Source organism: Camelus dromedarius, chromosome 22 (genome assembly GCF_036321535.1).
Source record: "Camelus dromedarius isolate mCamDro1 chromosome 22, mCamDro1.pat, whole genome shotgun sequence".
In the NCBI taxonomy this organism is placed as follows: domain Eukaryota; kingdom Metazoa; phylum Chordata; class Mammalia; order Artiodactyla; family Camelidae; genus Camelus; species Camelus dromedarius.
Window position 1 is genome coordinate 23054879 of NC_087457.1, and position 16427 is coordinate 23071305.

The 16427-nt window shown below is 37.2% G+C and overlaps 1 protein-coding gene across 2 annotated transcripts in view; it reads right to left on the bottom strand.

Moving 5' to 3' along the window:
- ASAH1 (N-acylsphingosine amidohydrolase 1) overlaps window positions 1–16427 on the bottom strand; it is a 51769-nt gene that overhangs the window by 13840 nt on the left and 21502 nt on the right. For both annotated transcript variants that reach the window (XM_031440252.2, XM_031440251.2), the window contains exons 5-13: window positions 10062–10140; window positions 7013–7087; window positions 5855–5900; window positions 5143–5287; window positions 4539–4593; window positions 4329–4410; window positions 926–1057; window positions 696–819; window positions 215–271 (exon numbers count right to left, since the gene is read on the bottom strand). In XM_031440252.2, coding sequence (XP_031296112.1) covers window positions 215–271; window positions 696–819; window positions 926–1057; window positions 4329–4410; window positions 4539–4593; window positions 5143–5287; window positions 5855–5900; window positions 7013–7087; window positions 10062–10140 — 795 coding nt within the window. The remainder of the gene's footprint in view (window positions 1–214; window positions 272–695; window positions 820–925; window positions 1058–4328; window positions 4411–4538; window positions 4594–5142; window positions 5288–5854; window positions 5901–7012; window positions 7088–10061; window positions 10141–16427) is intronic.

Genomic DNA, 16427 nt, shown 5'->3' on the forward strand with positions numbered 1-16427 from the left:
GAAACAATACTCTGGCCAAACTGGACATCAAGCTGCAGTGACCAACATCTCTGTCACCTCCCAAGAGTTATGGTTTTAGTCACACAAAAACATTTTAAAAAGCAGCCTTAAGGTGAACATTACTTGGCATCCTAGCTCTGATCCAAGACAACAGGGAGCGGTAAAACATGGGATCAAATTCTTTCCCAAAGTGAATGTCTAAATATTTAAATACCTTGTTGAGGACAGGTTTTGTTGACAGGACATCATACATAGTTGCAAACGAGATATTCTAAAATACAAAAAAATAGTTTTGTTCAGTACATTACAGATATTGGCAGCCTTATCCACACAAATGGGTCAACACAACAAGACATCCTTCAATCAACCTCTCTCAAACCCCATAGAAGAATTTCCCTCGGGGTCACTGTTAGAGGCAATGATTCTGATATATCACTTTTTCTTTCTTTCCCTTCCTCCGCTCTTGAATTCTTGCCACCCAACTCTACAGAATGGTGTCCAGCATTAAATAAGAAAGGGGAAAGTACGGCAAAAGTTTGCTCTTTACATTAAAAACAAAACAAAACAAAACAAATTCACTGGGGATTGTCCAGACACTTAATAATAGGAGGTTTATAAATTGTTCAAAGACCAGAGAAAAATGCCAGAATAGAGATCATCTTTAATGGTTGCCATAGATGACACTGCAAATGTACCTCTTGGGTTGTCCGGTTTAGACACATCTTTGCAGGTGTTCTGCGATCATCAAGGAAGAAGGGATTTTTCCAACGGTCATAATTTGTTTGTAACACATACCATCTACCCTGCTTGGGGTCAAGTCTAGACACAAAAAGAGAGATTCCTTTTAGGCTTCATGCCTTAAACATGTACATATATTAGTCTCTGCTTCAGTTTCTATTTATTCTGCTTTAACAAATGCACTTACTCGTATATATCCAAAGACCGTGTTCTGTCTCGTGTAATCACACAACCCTCCCCAGACTTGTTGCCTCCAAGGATAAAGTATGCTGGGGCCAGGATCTTGGTTTTTGTCAATATATTCTTGGCTTCTTCATAACTACACAAACATTTTAAAAAAAGAAACATTTTTAGTTGACTTGGAATGGAAATTTTTTAGGTGTGGAAACTAAGGAAAAACAAGTATCTGAGGAACATGAACCCAGGGAGAAACAATCTCTGACTCCTATGTGGTGAAACACTGAGCTCTGAAATGTTCCCTCTAGCCTGAAGGACAAACAAAATGGCCTCAAGAGACCATCTCCCACCCTTATAATCACTGCCTTTCACCCAAAAACAGAATTCAGGAAAATAATATAAATTACTATATGTAAGACTTAGGAATAGAAAGTAAACTTCTTGGAAATTAGTGCTATTAAAAATGGAAATGAATTTTCAAAGAAGACTACTAAACGTTATGCCCTGGAAATCATTAAAAATTGGATTGATGCCCATTTATTCTAGGTCATTTGGATGCAGTGCTGGCTAAAGGCAGTTTTGCTACTGTAAGATTTCCGCACCAGCGTAGAATACAACTTCTAAGTTAACAGGTATTATGATTTAAATGAAGATTTTATTGCATAAATTTTTCCTTTCTGTATGGGTGATTTTTTTTTTGTACACCAAGAAAAATTCATAGATGCCCTTCATAGTGGCACTATCCCTGGCACTTTTTAAATAAATCATTTCATTTCCTTGCTATAAATATACACACAAAATATGAAGAATTCCATATGAGTGTCAAAGGTTCACCTAAGACATTCTGAAATAATTCCTCAATGGAAGATAAAGCTGGGAAATATTTTTGTATTTTAATATGAGTAATTTAAAATAAACTACAATACATTAAGAGGAACCACACACCATGATTCAAGGATAGTTCCATATCCACAAATCAATCAGTGTGATACACCAATTAACAAAATGAAGGATAAAAATCATATTATCATCTCAACAGATGCAGGAAAAGCATTTGATGAAATTCAACATCCGTATATGATTAAAAACTTTCCAAAAAGTGGGTATAGAGGGAACTTACCTCAACATAACAGAAGCCATGTATTATAAGCCCACAGTTAACATCATACTCAGTAATGAAAGGCTGAAAGCTTTTTCTCTAAGATTAGGAACAGGACAGAGTTGCCTACTCTGGTCATTTTTATTCAATACAGTATTGGCAGCATTACCCAGAGCAATTAGGCAAGAAAAAGAAATAAAAGGTATCCAAGTCAGAAACGAAGAAGTGAAGTTGTCACTATTTACAGATGACATATTATACATAGAAATCTCTAAAGACTCCACCGAAAAAAACCTGTTATGACTAATAAATTCAGTAAAGATACAGGACCAAAACTGGTATGCAAAAGTCAGTTGTGTTTCTATACACTAATAATGAATTCTCAGAAAGAGAAATTAAGAAAACAATCCCATTTACAATTATGTTAAAAAGAATAAAATCCATGGGAATAAATTTAACCAAGGAGGTGAAAGATCTGTACACTGAGAGCTGTAAGACACTGATAAAGAAATGGAAGACACAAATAAATGGAAAGACATTCCAAGGTCATGGACTGGAAGAATTAATGTTGTTAAAATGTCCATACTACTCCAAAGCAATCTATAGATTCAGTGAAGTCCCTATGGAAATTCCAATGCCATTTTTTCAAAGAAATAAAACAAACAATCCTAAAATTTGTATGGAATCACAAAAGGCCCTGAATAGCCAAAGCAATCTTGAAAAAGAATAACTATATTTCAAACTATATTATAAAACTTCAGTAATCAAAACAGTGATACTGGAATAAAAACAGACACATGGATCAGTGGAACAGAATAGCCCAGAAACAAACCCATTTTTATATGGTCAATTAATTTACAAAAAAGGAACCAAGAATATACGTTGGGGAAGGACAGCCTCTTCAATAAACGGTGTTTGGAAAACTGGACAGCTACATGCAAAAGAATGAAACTGAACCACTATCTTACACCATACACAAAAATCAACTCAGACTAGATTAAAGATTTGAACCTAAGACCCGAAACCATAAAACTCCTAAAAGAAAACCATAGGTGGTAGGCTCCTTGACATAAGTCTTGGTAATGATCTTTTGGATTTGACACCAAAGCAAGTAAAACAAAAATAAACAAGTGGACTATATCAAACTAAGAAGCTTCTAAACAGCACACAAAACCATCAACAAAATGAAAAGGAAACCTACTGAATGGGAGAAAATATTTGCAAATCATGTGTCTGATAAAGGGGTTAATACCCAAAATATATATAGAACTCACACAACTCAATAGCAAAAACAATCTGATTAAAAAATGGGCAGAGATGCTGAACAGACATTTTTCCAAAGATGAGATACAGAAGGTCAACAGCTGTATGACAAGGTGCTCAACATCACTAACCATCAGGGAAATGCAAATCAAAACCACAATGAGGTGTCACCTCACACCTGTCAGACAGGCTGTTACGAAAAAGACAAGAGGTAACAAGTGTTGGCAAGGATGTGAAGAGAAGGGGACCATGCGCATGCACTGCCAGTGGGAATATTAATTGGTGCAGCCACTGTGGAAAACAAAAACTAAAATACCATACGATATGGAATTCCACTTCTAAGTATTTATGTGAAGGAAGTGAAAACACTAACTCAAAAATGTATGTGCCCCCCCCCGTGTTTGCTGCAGTACTATTCGTAATAGCCAAGATATGGAAACAACCTAAGTGTCCACCTAAGGATGAATGGATAAAGAAAATGTGGTATATATACAATATTATTTAGCCATTAAAAAGAACGAAATCTTGCCATTTGTGACAATATGGATGGACCTTGAGGACATTTTGCTAAATGAAATAAGTCAGAGAAAGACATATCATATGATCGCACTTATATGTGGAATCTAAAAAAAAAAGAAAAAGAAAAACTCAATTCATAAATACAGAGAAGAGATTAGTAGTTGTCGGAGGTCGGAGGTGAGGGATGGGTGAAATGAGTGAAGGGGGTCAAAAGGTACAAACTTCTGGTGATAAACTAAGTCAGTCTTGGGAATGTAATGTACAGCATGGTGATTATAGCTAATAACATTGTAGTACGTATTTGAAAGTTCCAAGAAAGTAGAAGTTATCACAAGGAAAAAAAACTTGTAAATATGTGTTGATGTATGGTAACCAGACTTTTTATGGTGATCATTTTGCCATATATACAAAAATCAAAATATTTTATACTACATGTAAACTAATATAATGTTATATGTCAATTATATCTCAAGAAAAAATAAAATGATAAAATAAATATTAAAGCTCATAATAAAGCAACTAAACAGGTTACCTTGTACTATTTTCCAGAACTGATCTAAGGATAAACCCTGTCCACTTGGCATCTTTCTTTCCCAAAATCCATTCTAGGACACCTGGAAGAAATCAAACACACACAGTGTCATAGCACCTGGAAGAGATTAGACCATTAACCAGAAGGCATAGTCCAGCCCTCCTCTGAGACATCTATGAAACTCCCCTTTCACTTAGGAACTCTGCTCACCTATATAACCGCCATTTGTACTGAACCGTTCATTCAGCGTGAGACTAAACAGTCCCTGAAAAGAAAACAAAGCAATGAAGTCTGAAACCTCAGCCATCCTGTTTAAGGCCCTCTCACTGTGCTACCATGTATACTGTTATATCAGGGCCTGGATTGGGGAACTGGCAGAGGGGGTGCAAAGATAAATCTAAACCATGACACTATCACCTTCTATTAACAAAGCTGTTACAGAAGCTCAAAGCATTTTCACAGCTCGTATGTGAGAAACATAGGTGGGATGTTATTGGCTACACTTTTCTGACAAGGAAACTGAAGTGCAGAGACTTAATGCCTAACTTGCCTGAGGGGCAGACCCAAGATAGATTCCAGATTTACATCCCCAGCCCTTGCCACCCAGCCACATGCTTCCTCTCCACAAAAGGCTCAGAAACCTTCATCTCCTTCCTACTCTTCTCTACCATGTGGGCTCACACCTATGAAGGAAGGTGACAAGAAGTGCAAAGGGATGAACTGGGGCTTCCTATTCTCTTTAGGTCCTCACTTCCTTAGACTCCACCTTTCACAGAGAGCTACCTGTACAACTGTGTAGCAACTGATTCCTTACTGGTTTGAATCCTGTTAACATGCCCACATAGCCAGCAAAGCTTGACGCCTTAAAGACAGTTTGATTGTTTCTTTGGAAGTCCAAGTTCACTGTTAAAGGTTTCAGTTCCTCAGTTACGACCCAGGTATTATTATTAGCATTCCACCTACAAAAGACAAATTGTAGTGACCTTTAGGAACAGCAGTAACAATGATGAATATGATCGTGCTGGTCAAGGATTATCCTAGGTCCTTCATCTACCTAATCCCTAATGATCAATCTCCCCAATACTTTTTCAGTATGGCTGGTTTTACCCTCCATTTTCTACATGATAAAACTGAGGCTCAGAGAAGTTAAGTAACTCTCCTAACATAACACAGCCTATAAATAACAAACCACAGATTAATATTTAGGTCTCTATACAAAGCCCTGTTTTTTTGTTTTTTCAGAAAGGTCAAGAAGACACATGAAACAGAATGCTACTCTTCCTTCCAAGCAACAAACTGGACGTGCATCCAGAGCCTTCAAGCACGCTCCAGACTTCTGTTCACAGGTGCGACTCAGCTACAAACTCTTGTATCACTGAATAAGAGTGTGCCATCTTGTTTCAAAACTAAAGAATCTAGGATCTTCACTTCTGGTCCTATTCTGAGAGTGATTTGGGACTTACTTTTTATCAATGAAACACAATCAACTCTTCTTAGGGACTGACAGACACCACATTCTTTCTTACCCAAGAAATATTCCAAAATCCATGTTTCGCCCATGTAGTAGATGACCTAAATGAAAGTAAACAGAAAAGACATGTTAATAGCAATTATCACAGTATGACTGATTCTAAATCAAAGCTGGACACTTAATTTTGGCTAAGTGATAGTCAGTCACAACTGTTCTATCCGACAATAAGAATTAAGCAGCATCTGATATCATAAGCCTTAAACTTGTGGTTGCCAAGGAGGTAGGGGGTAGGAAGGGACAGACTGGGATTTCAAAATGTAGAATAGATAAACAAGATTATACTGTATAGCACAGGGAAATAGATACAAGATCTTACGGTAGCTCACAGCGAAAAAAAAATGTGACAGTGAATATATATATGCTCACGTATAACTGAAAAATTGTGCTCTACACTGGAATTTGACATAATATTGTAAAATGACTGTAACTCAATAAAAAAAAGTTAAAAAAAAACAATAAGCCTTAACAAGAGCAAACCGTTGCCCCTGTCACAGTGGCCAGATCCTCCTGCAATACCTGAGAACACAGGATTGCAGGTACGATTAGAACATGGGAAAAGGATCAGTCATTATTTTTTGGTCCACTATGACCAATTCCTACCCACTTAGCTATCTCAGCCTCACCTAATGTGACTTACCAACATGCTCCCCTCCAGGCATTGTCACCTACAGCTATATGCAGAATACAGGTCAAAAGTAAGAGTGAATCAGGGTACATCATCCTGTACTTTGTACTCTGGGGACCAGTCAAGACACACATGGAAAAGCAAAGCTGCTCCACACAGGGATCCTTGGCTGGGAAATGATGGAAGAAAGTTTGTTCTGCCCCTGTGAGTACTTACTATCAAATCATAAATACAGGTACAATTTGACTAGGAGGAAGGGTAAGAGTGTATTTAGTCCTGAAACACTTCTTTCAAGATTTGTGCATACCTTAATTAAACTTTAATAGGCATTACAAGTGGTCTTAAAAATAAGAAAAGTTTTCAATTCATTTTCAAAAGCTTAACCAAGATCTATAAAACCATATGCAATATGAATAGTATTTGCACAGTAAGCCCGTATTTTACAGGTTCTAATTTCATTTATTTCAAGATTTTTCTTTTACCTCGTACTTTGCTCCGCCCACCCTCCCTCAGCATACATTTATTTACCTTCTTTGTCTTCTGCTATTATTGACGTACAAATGGTAAAAAATTCGTAGAAAATATTGAATGAAATAATCTCTCCTAAGAGAAAAGACAGGAAATTCTGGGGTCAACATACAGAACCATGACAGTGTTAGAAAATTCTTTCTTAAGAAAAGGTTTAAGTATCGTCACTGGGTGAGGCTTTGCTCTGGCACACCTGCGTGTCTGAGGACAGTCTGAGTGGGCCTGAAAAGCTGGCCTGCGGGAGGTGTCTCACTAGCCTGTACTCTCTTGCAGATTCAAGATAAAACGAGTCCCGAGAGAGGCAGCTACTGGGCAAGGTGAACACTGGGCATTTTGGGATTATACTACAACATAACGTACACATTTTTTTATCAATATGCTTTTTGGTTTTCTTTAGAGGGCTCAAATACGATTATTTAATATATCTGGCTGTATGCTGAAAGTGTACTGTGTCCAGGTTTTTAGAGTGTGACTAATATTTATAAGGTGAGAAAAGAGATAAGGCACTAGTAATAGAATAAGGACAGAGCTTATCAAGACAGTCTATTGCAAAACATTTCAATTTTTGAATATTTTTCCTAATTTGTATAATAATAATATCATATAGCATTTAATTTGAAGGTATACAACACACTTCTCTGTTTCATTTTATGTTAACATGTTGAGCTTCACATGCTTTTTCCTACCTTAATCTAATATTTATTTTATAGCCATTTGATTTTTACTTTGGTCAAGTTTCACTCTTATTTTGTTAATCTTCTCAACCCATTTTTCTCTTGAGATATTTATATGTGGTATTCATTTGCTAGAGTTCTTTACAATAAAGGAATTAAAGACATTTCTCATATAGGCTGCAAGTGAGTATTTCGAGTATGTTAATTATCTTTTTAAAGAAGCCAACCCCCCCAAAAAAATTCAGCCACTTTCGTTGATAAATACTACTGATTTTCAGTAATTCTCAATCTTTTGTAAAACCAAGGTATATACAGGCTTCATAAAATAACAACTCTATTTAACTTTGGTAGCTTAAAAATAAAACTTTCCAGAGAAAGGTCTTTTTCATTAAATTAAGTGCTATAAATTAGAAACAGAAAATTTAAAAATAGCTTCCAAAAACATCAATACTTAAGGATATGACAAATATGAAAAACATGGTAAATGATGTAACAAAGGATATGATGAATGAATGATATGCAAAACCTCTTCCCTGAAAATGAAAAATACTGCTCAGAGAATCAATTACCCAAATAAATGTTGAAACCTCATACACCAAGTTCATGGACGGGAAAACTCAGTATTATAATCCCACTGAAAACATCAGCAGGCTCTTCTGTCAAAGTTGACAGGCTGATTCTAAAATGTATATGGAAACGCAAAGGGTCCAGAATAGCTAAGAGAATTTTAAAGAAAAACCAAGTTAGAAAACTTACACTACACGATACTAAGACTTACAATGAAGCTTTAGCAACTACAGCAGCATGGTGCTGGAGTAAGGAAAGACAAACAGACAAATGAAACTAAACAGAGAAGTCCCCAAATACAATCAGACATATGCAATCACTCGATCTATATCAAAGGCACCACTGCAATTTACTGAGGGAAGATAGTCTTTTTTTATGTCTTTTATTTTTATTTTTTTAGGAAAGTCTTTTTGGGTGAGGGTGTAGCTCAAATGGTAGAGCGCATGCCTAGCATGCACGTGGTCCTGGGTGCAATCCCCAGTACCTCCATTTAAAAAATACATAAAAATAATAAACAAATAAATAGATCTAATGGCCTCCCCCAACAAAAAATATAAACAATTTAGGATAGTCCTTTTAATAAATGCTGTTGTCACTTGGACATTCCATATGGAAAAAATCTGAATCTTGATTCCTAACTCATGCCATACACAAAAGTTAATTCAAGATACATCATGGATCTAAATAAATCTACCTTTACTTAAAAGAAAAAAAATACACCTCGTGGGCCTTTACGTAAAAAGTAAATCAAAACATACAGAAGAAAACATAGAAGAATATGTTTGAGAGCAAGCAGAGATCACTTAAATAGGCACAAAAAGCACTACCCATTAAAAAAAAAATGGGAAAACTGGACTTCACTAAAATTAAGAATTTCTGTTCATCAAAAGACACCAATAAGAGGACAAAAATGCAAGCTACAGAGTGGGAGAAGATATTCATAATACATGTATCTGATGAAGAACTTGTACTGGTGTGTAGGTTATGTATGCATGTGTGTGTGTGTGTGTGTGTGTATACATATACGTGTGTGTATATATATATATATGAAGAATTCCTTCAAGCCAATAAAAATGGGCATTAGATTTAACAAGGAGACGGAAGGGAGAAAGGGAGGAGGGAAGGAAGGAAGGAAAAGGTCAATAAATTATTCAATCTCATTAGTCGTGAGGGAAATGCAAATTAAACAGTAATGGGTGAATATAACACACAACAAAATGGCTCAAATTAAAAAGACTGACACTATCAAGCGGAGAAAATGAAAACTCTTGTACTATGCTGTCAGCGGATACAACACTGGAGAACTGGCTGGCAGAATCAAGGCTAAACAGACAGCCACCCTGTAACACAGTGCATGTCCTAGGGAAAGGAGGGCATAGGCCCATCAAGGGACATGTACAGAATGTTCAAAACTGCTTTATTCTGAATATCCTGAATCTGGAAACAACAAAAATCCTATTCACGCAATAGCCTACTACCTAGAATGGTAAGTGCAAGACACCAGACACAACAGCTCATACTGTTCAGCTCTATCTGTATGACGTTCAAGAGGCAAAATGAATCTATGGTGAAGTCAGAATCGTGGTTGCCTGAGGACTTGGAATTGTCTGGGAAGGGGCAGGATGGAGGCAGGCTAGATTGCCAGAATTTTCTGCATCTTCCCCTGAGCTGTGATTACATGCATGCATGCATTTTTAAAGCTATTGAGCTGTACATTTAATATCTGTACACTTTACTGCATGCATATCATACTTCAATAAAAAATTTTAAGTACTAAATTTTTTTAAAAGTTGTAAAGTGAACTTTACCTAAAGGTATGTTAGTAACAGCTGCAATTCCCTTCATTTCCTCCTCGTAAGGGCCAGGAAAGTTGCCAAGCAGACCAGGCTGAAAAACAAATGAACAACTGTTCAACCTAAAATGTTGCTTTGAGGTTTGGTTCTTTCACACATCATTTGTTCTAGCTATTGCTGCCGCAATATGTGACCATAGCTTCTTTTTGAAAGCACTTCCACATCATGAAATTTCTAAAAGATTCTATGTAATGTTTGGCCCCTATAACTCTTGCTTTTGTACCTTTAAGCTCATCTGCTCTCAGGTATCATGCAGAGACCTATGATTCTCAGATTGTTTTTTCCTGCCTTATATTTCACCCTATTCTCCACAGAGAGGGACCCGGAATAATTCCACTTGGATGCCCTAAGCTTAACTCATAGAACAAGAACATCACAACAAGCACCACTTACCTCTCTACTCAAATTTGCCCTCTAGTCTCTGGCATCACACCCTCATTACAGTCTTTCTCCCTTATCTGTGGTTTCCTTTTCTGCAGCTTTATTTACCTGCAGTCAACCACAGCCCAAAAAATATTAAACGGAAAATTACATAAGTAAACAATTCATAGGTTTTAAGTTGCAGGCCGTGTTGGGTAGTGTGATGAAATCTCACACTGTCCCACTGTATCCCACCTGAGGGCTGGATCCTCAGGCATCGACCTCGTCTGCTCCTCACATCCAACTATCAGTATCATCATGGCTTGAGGATCCAGGATCAAACAAAGCAGAGGATCCTCTTTCTGTAGTCACGTCAGGTCAGCAGTAGCCTAATGCTACCTCACAATGCCTATGTCAATCACCTGACTTCATCCCCTCATGGAAGCATTTAATCATCTTACATTATCACAAGAAGAAGGGTGGGAACAGGACAATATTTTGAGAGAGAAAGCACATTTATGTAACTTTTATTATTGTTATAACTGTTCCATTTTATTATGATTAGTTGTTAATCTCCTACTGTGCCTAGCTCATAAATTAAACTTTATCATAGGTATGTATGTATAGGAAAAAACATAGCACATACAGGGTTCAACACTATCCACAGCTTCAGCATCTACTGGCGTCTTGGAATGTATCTTCTGATAAGGGGAACTATGGTACTATTTCCTTCCCACAGCAACAAATTACATCTAGTCATTCACAAAACATCTGTCATAGTTAACAGCTGATTTGGGGCTAAGATGCATTACTGCATCCTGAGAGCAAACAATGGACACATGAGCAAATTCAATGGTGGACATACATATTTTGTTTTTGCATAATGATTTGATTTATACACATCTTGAAATGATTATCACAGTAAGTTCAATGAACACCCATCATCTTCTATAAATACAAAATAAACGAAAAAGAAAAGAAAATTTTTTCCTTGTGATGTGAACTTCTTCAAAGGAAAACGAAAAAAATGTTTTCCCTTGGGATGTGAACTCAGGATTTACTCTCTTAATAAACTTTCATATAGAACATACAGCAATGTTAATTATGTTATATAATTATACATTTTTATATATATATATAATTATATTTATAATTATAAATATGTGCATTAGACCCTAGTATTCATTTATCTTTTACTGGAAGTTTGTACATTTTGACCACCTTCATCCAATTCCCCGTCCCCCACTCCCTACTTCTGGTAACCACAAATCCAATCTCTTTTTCTGTGAGTTTGTTTTTGAAGTATAATTGATCTATAATACTATGTTAGATCCTGCTGCTTCAATATTTCTATTCAGTTCAAAGTGATCACCACTATAAGTCTAGTTACATCTGTCACCGTACAAAGATGTTCCATCATTACTGACAATATTCCCCACGTTGTACACTTCATACCTGTGACTCATTTATTTGTAACTAAAAGTCTGTACCTCTTAATCTCCCTAACCTCTCTCCTCTCCCTACACTCCTCTCCTCTGGCAGCCACCTGTTTGTTCTCTGTATATGACTGTTTCTGTTTTGCTATGTTCATTCATTTTTTTTTTAATTTCAAAGATAAGTAAAATCATACAGTATCTATCTTTCTCTGTCTAATTTATTTCACTTAGATCCTTCCATGTTGTTGCAAATGGCAGGGTTTCATTCTTTTTTAAGGCTGAGTAATATTCCATTGCATGTATATGTGAACCACATCTTCTTTATCCATTCATATATACTTTTATCCTCAATTGAAACTATTTACTAGCAATGAGATCAAGATTTAAGCTCACAGCTTTTTGCTAAGATAATGTGTTTAAGATTCACAAGTTTCATTTTTCACCAACTTGGCATTTATATGTAATGGGACATAAGCGTATCATCCTTTTCATCTAGGAATTCAAAGCATTGCACAAGTGGAATATTCCTGCCAATTTAACAAGCAAAAATGACTTATTGCACATATATTAACCACTTATAACATCTATACACTGGGCTTTACATTGTTATGTCATTTAATCCTTACAATCACCATATGAAATATGAATTATTAGTAAATTCTCCCTGATGAGAGATCTGAAGTTTTTAAGTTGAGAAACTTGTCAATATGAAGAAACAGGATCAGCACAGAGACAGGCTGTCAATGCTCGTGACTACATCAAAACCACACTGACTGCTAAACAACCATTGGGGGAAAAAAAAAAGACTAGAATCAGCAAAAAATGTCTTCACCTGGAAACATAAAGAGGGAACCACAGCAGGATGGTAGGAGGGGTGGGCTCATGATATAATTGGGCCACATATCCCCCAGGTGGGCAACCCACAAGTTGGAGAGTAAGTCGCAGAGCCCCTCCCACAGGAGTGAGTTCTGAGCCCCATGCCAGACTCCCTGGCCCGGGGTTCTGGCACTGGGAGGAGGAGACCCCCGGACATTTGGTTTTGAAGGCCAGTGAGGCTTAATTCCACAAGCCCCACAGTACTTGGGGAAATAGAGACTTCATTCTCTTGGGAAGCATACACAGAATCTTGTGTGCACCAGATCCAAGGGCAGAGGCAATAATTTCAGAGGAACCTGGGCCAGATCTGCCTCCTGGTTTTGTAAGGTCTCCTAGGGAGGTAGGCAACAGATACCGCTCACTCTAGGGACATAAAAGCTGGTGGCAAATATTTTGGGAGTGTTCATCTACATGAGCTTTCCTGGAGGCTGACAACTTGATTGCATCATTAGCACCAAGACCTAGCCCCAGCCAACAGCCTATAGGCTTAAGGGCTGGGAAGCCTCAGGCCAAACAACATACTGGGTGGGAATACAGCCCCACCCATCGGCAAACTTCCTGAGCCACAAACACTCCAGACATAGCCCTACCCACCAGAGGACCAGGACCAAGCTCCATGCAGCAGTGGGCAGGCACCAATTTCTCCAGCCAGGAAACCTGCATAATCCCCTAGTCCAGCCTCATCCACCAGGGGACAGATACCAGAAATAAGAAAACAACAATCCCAAAGCCTGTGGAAGGAATCTGCAAATGCAGGCCAGACTCTACCCTGGGACTGGCTGGACCCTGGCCCTTGGGTGACAAGAGAGGAGTGTACTGCTGGGACGCACAGGATGTCTCCCACAGGGGGCCACTTCTCCAAGGTCGAGAAACATAACTAACCTACCTAAAAATACAAACATAAAGAAAGACAACATGAAGTGGTAGAGGAATACCTTCCAGGCCAAGGAACAAGATAAAATCCCAGAAGAAGAAATAAACGATGAGGAGACGGACAATCTATCTGAGAAAGAGTTTAGAGTAATGATGGTGAAGATGTTCAGAGAACTCAGAAGAAGTATAGATGCACAGGGGGATGTTTTTAGCGAAGAGTTAGAAAATATAAAGAACACCCAGAGATGAAGAATAAAATTTTCGAAATGAGTAACACACTAGAAGGAACCAACAACAGGCTAAATGAGGCAGGAGAATGGATCAGTAAACTAGAAGACAGATCAGTGGAAATTACTACTGCAAAAAGGGAAAAATAAAAAAGGATTAAAAGAAATGAGGATAGTTTAAGAGAACTCTGGGACAATATGAAGCACACTAATATTCGCATTATAGGGGTCCCAGAAAGAAGAGAGAAAGGACCTAAGGAAATTTTTGAAGAGATAATAACTGAAAACTTCCCTGACTTGGGAAAGGAAACAGTCACCCAAGTCCAAGAAGTGCAGAGAGTCCCACACAGAATCAGCTGAAAGAGGAACACACCGAGGCACATAGTAATCAAATTGATAAAAATTAAGGATGAGGAGAAAATATTAAAATCAGCAAGAGAAAAGCAACAAATAACATACAAGGAAACTTCCATAAAGTTAACAGCTGACTTTTCAGCAGAAACTCTACAGGTCAGAAGGGAATGGCACAATATATTCAAAGTGATGAAAGGGAAAAACTTACAACAAAGAATATTCTATCCAGCAAGGCTCTCGTTCAGATTTGATAGAGAAATCAAAAGCTTCACAGATAAACAAAAGCTAAAAGAATTCAGCACCACCAAACCAGCTTTATAACAAATGTTAAAGGAACTTCTCTAGCCAACAAACCACAAGAAAAGAGAACAAAAAGAAGAAAGAGAGAGAGAGAGAAAAAAAAAAGACCTACAAAAACAAATCCAAAACAATGAACAAAATGGCGATAAGAACATATGTATTGATAATTACCTTAAATGTAAATGAATTAAACGCTCCAACCAAAAGACAGACTGGCTGACTGGATACAAAAACAAGACCCATATATATGCTGTCTTCAAGAGACCCATTTCAGAGCTAGAGACACATGTAGGCTGAAAGTGTAAGGGGGTGGAAAAAGATATTCTACGTAAATGGAAACCAAAAGAAAGATGGAGTAGCAATACTTAGACAATATAGATTCTATTTTTTTATCTTTTGTTTTTGTTTTTTGGGGGGGTAATTATGTTCATTTATTTATTATTATCATTTTGTATTTAATGCAGGTATTGGGAATCAAACCCATGACCTCGGGCATGCTAAGCATGGTCTATACCACTGAGCTATACCCTCCCCCTCCAAAATAGATTTTAAAATAAAGACTGTTACAAAAGACAAAGAAGGACACTACATAATACTCAAAGGATCAATCCAAGAAGAGGATATAACAATTATAAATATATACACACCCAACATCGGAGCATCTCACTATACAAGGCAATTGTTAACGGACATAAAAGGAGAAATCGACAATAACACAATAATAGTGGGGGACCTTAACGCCCTACTTATGTCAATGGGCACATCATCCAGACAGCAAATCAATAAGGAAATGGCACATTAGACCAGATGGACTTAACTGGTATTCATAGAGCATTCCATCCTAAAGCAACAGAATACACATTCTTCGCAAATGCATGTGGAACATTCTCCAGAATCAATCACATGCTGGCCTACAAAGCAAGCCTCAGTAAATTTAAAAAAACTGAAGTTGTACCAAGCATATTTTCTGACCCCAACACTGTAAGGTTAGAAATCAACTACAGGAAAAAACTGCAAAAACTGCAAACATGTGGAGGCTAAACAATATGCCACTAAACAACCAATGCATCACTGAAGAAACCAAAGAGGAAATCTAAAAATACTCTGAGACAAATGAAAATGAAAACACAATGATCCAAAACCTCTGGGACGCAGCAAAAGCAGTTCTAGGAGGGAAGTTTACAGCAATACAAGCCCACCTCAGGCAACAAGAAAAATCTCAAGTAAATAACCTAACCGTACACCAAAGCAGCTAGAGAAAAACAAACAAAACCCAAAGTTAGTAGACAAAAAGAAATCATAAAGATTAGAGCATAAATAAATGAAAGATACTAAAAAAAATAGAAAAGATCAATGAAACTAAAAGCTGATTCTTTGAAAAGATAAACAAAATTGATAAACCTTTAGTCAGACTCACCAAAAAAAAAAGGGGGGCAGGGAGAAGGCCCAAATTAATAAATTCAGAAATGAGAAAAAAGTTACAACCGACAGCATGGAAATTCAAGGGATCATAAGAGGCTACCGTGAGCAACTATACGCCAACAAAAAGGAGAATTTCGAAGAAATGGACAATTTCCTAGAAAGGTACAATTTGCCAAGAGTGAACCAGGAACAAATAGAAAATATGAACAGACCAATTACCAGTAGTGAAATTGTATAAATAATTTAAAAACTTCCAACAAACAAAAGTCCAGGATCAGATGACCTCACAGGTGAATTCTACCAAACATTTAGAGAACAGTTAACACCTATCCTGAAACTATTCGAAAAACTGCAGAGGAAGGAACACTTCCAAACTCATTGTATGAGGCCATCATTACCCTGATACCAAAACCAGACAAAGATTTCACAAAAAAAAGATTATAGGCCAGTATCACTTATGAATACAGATGCAA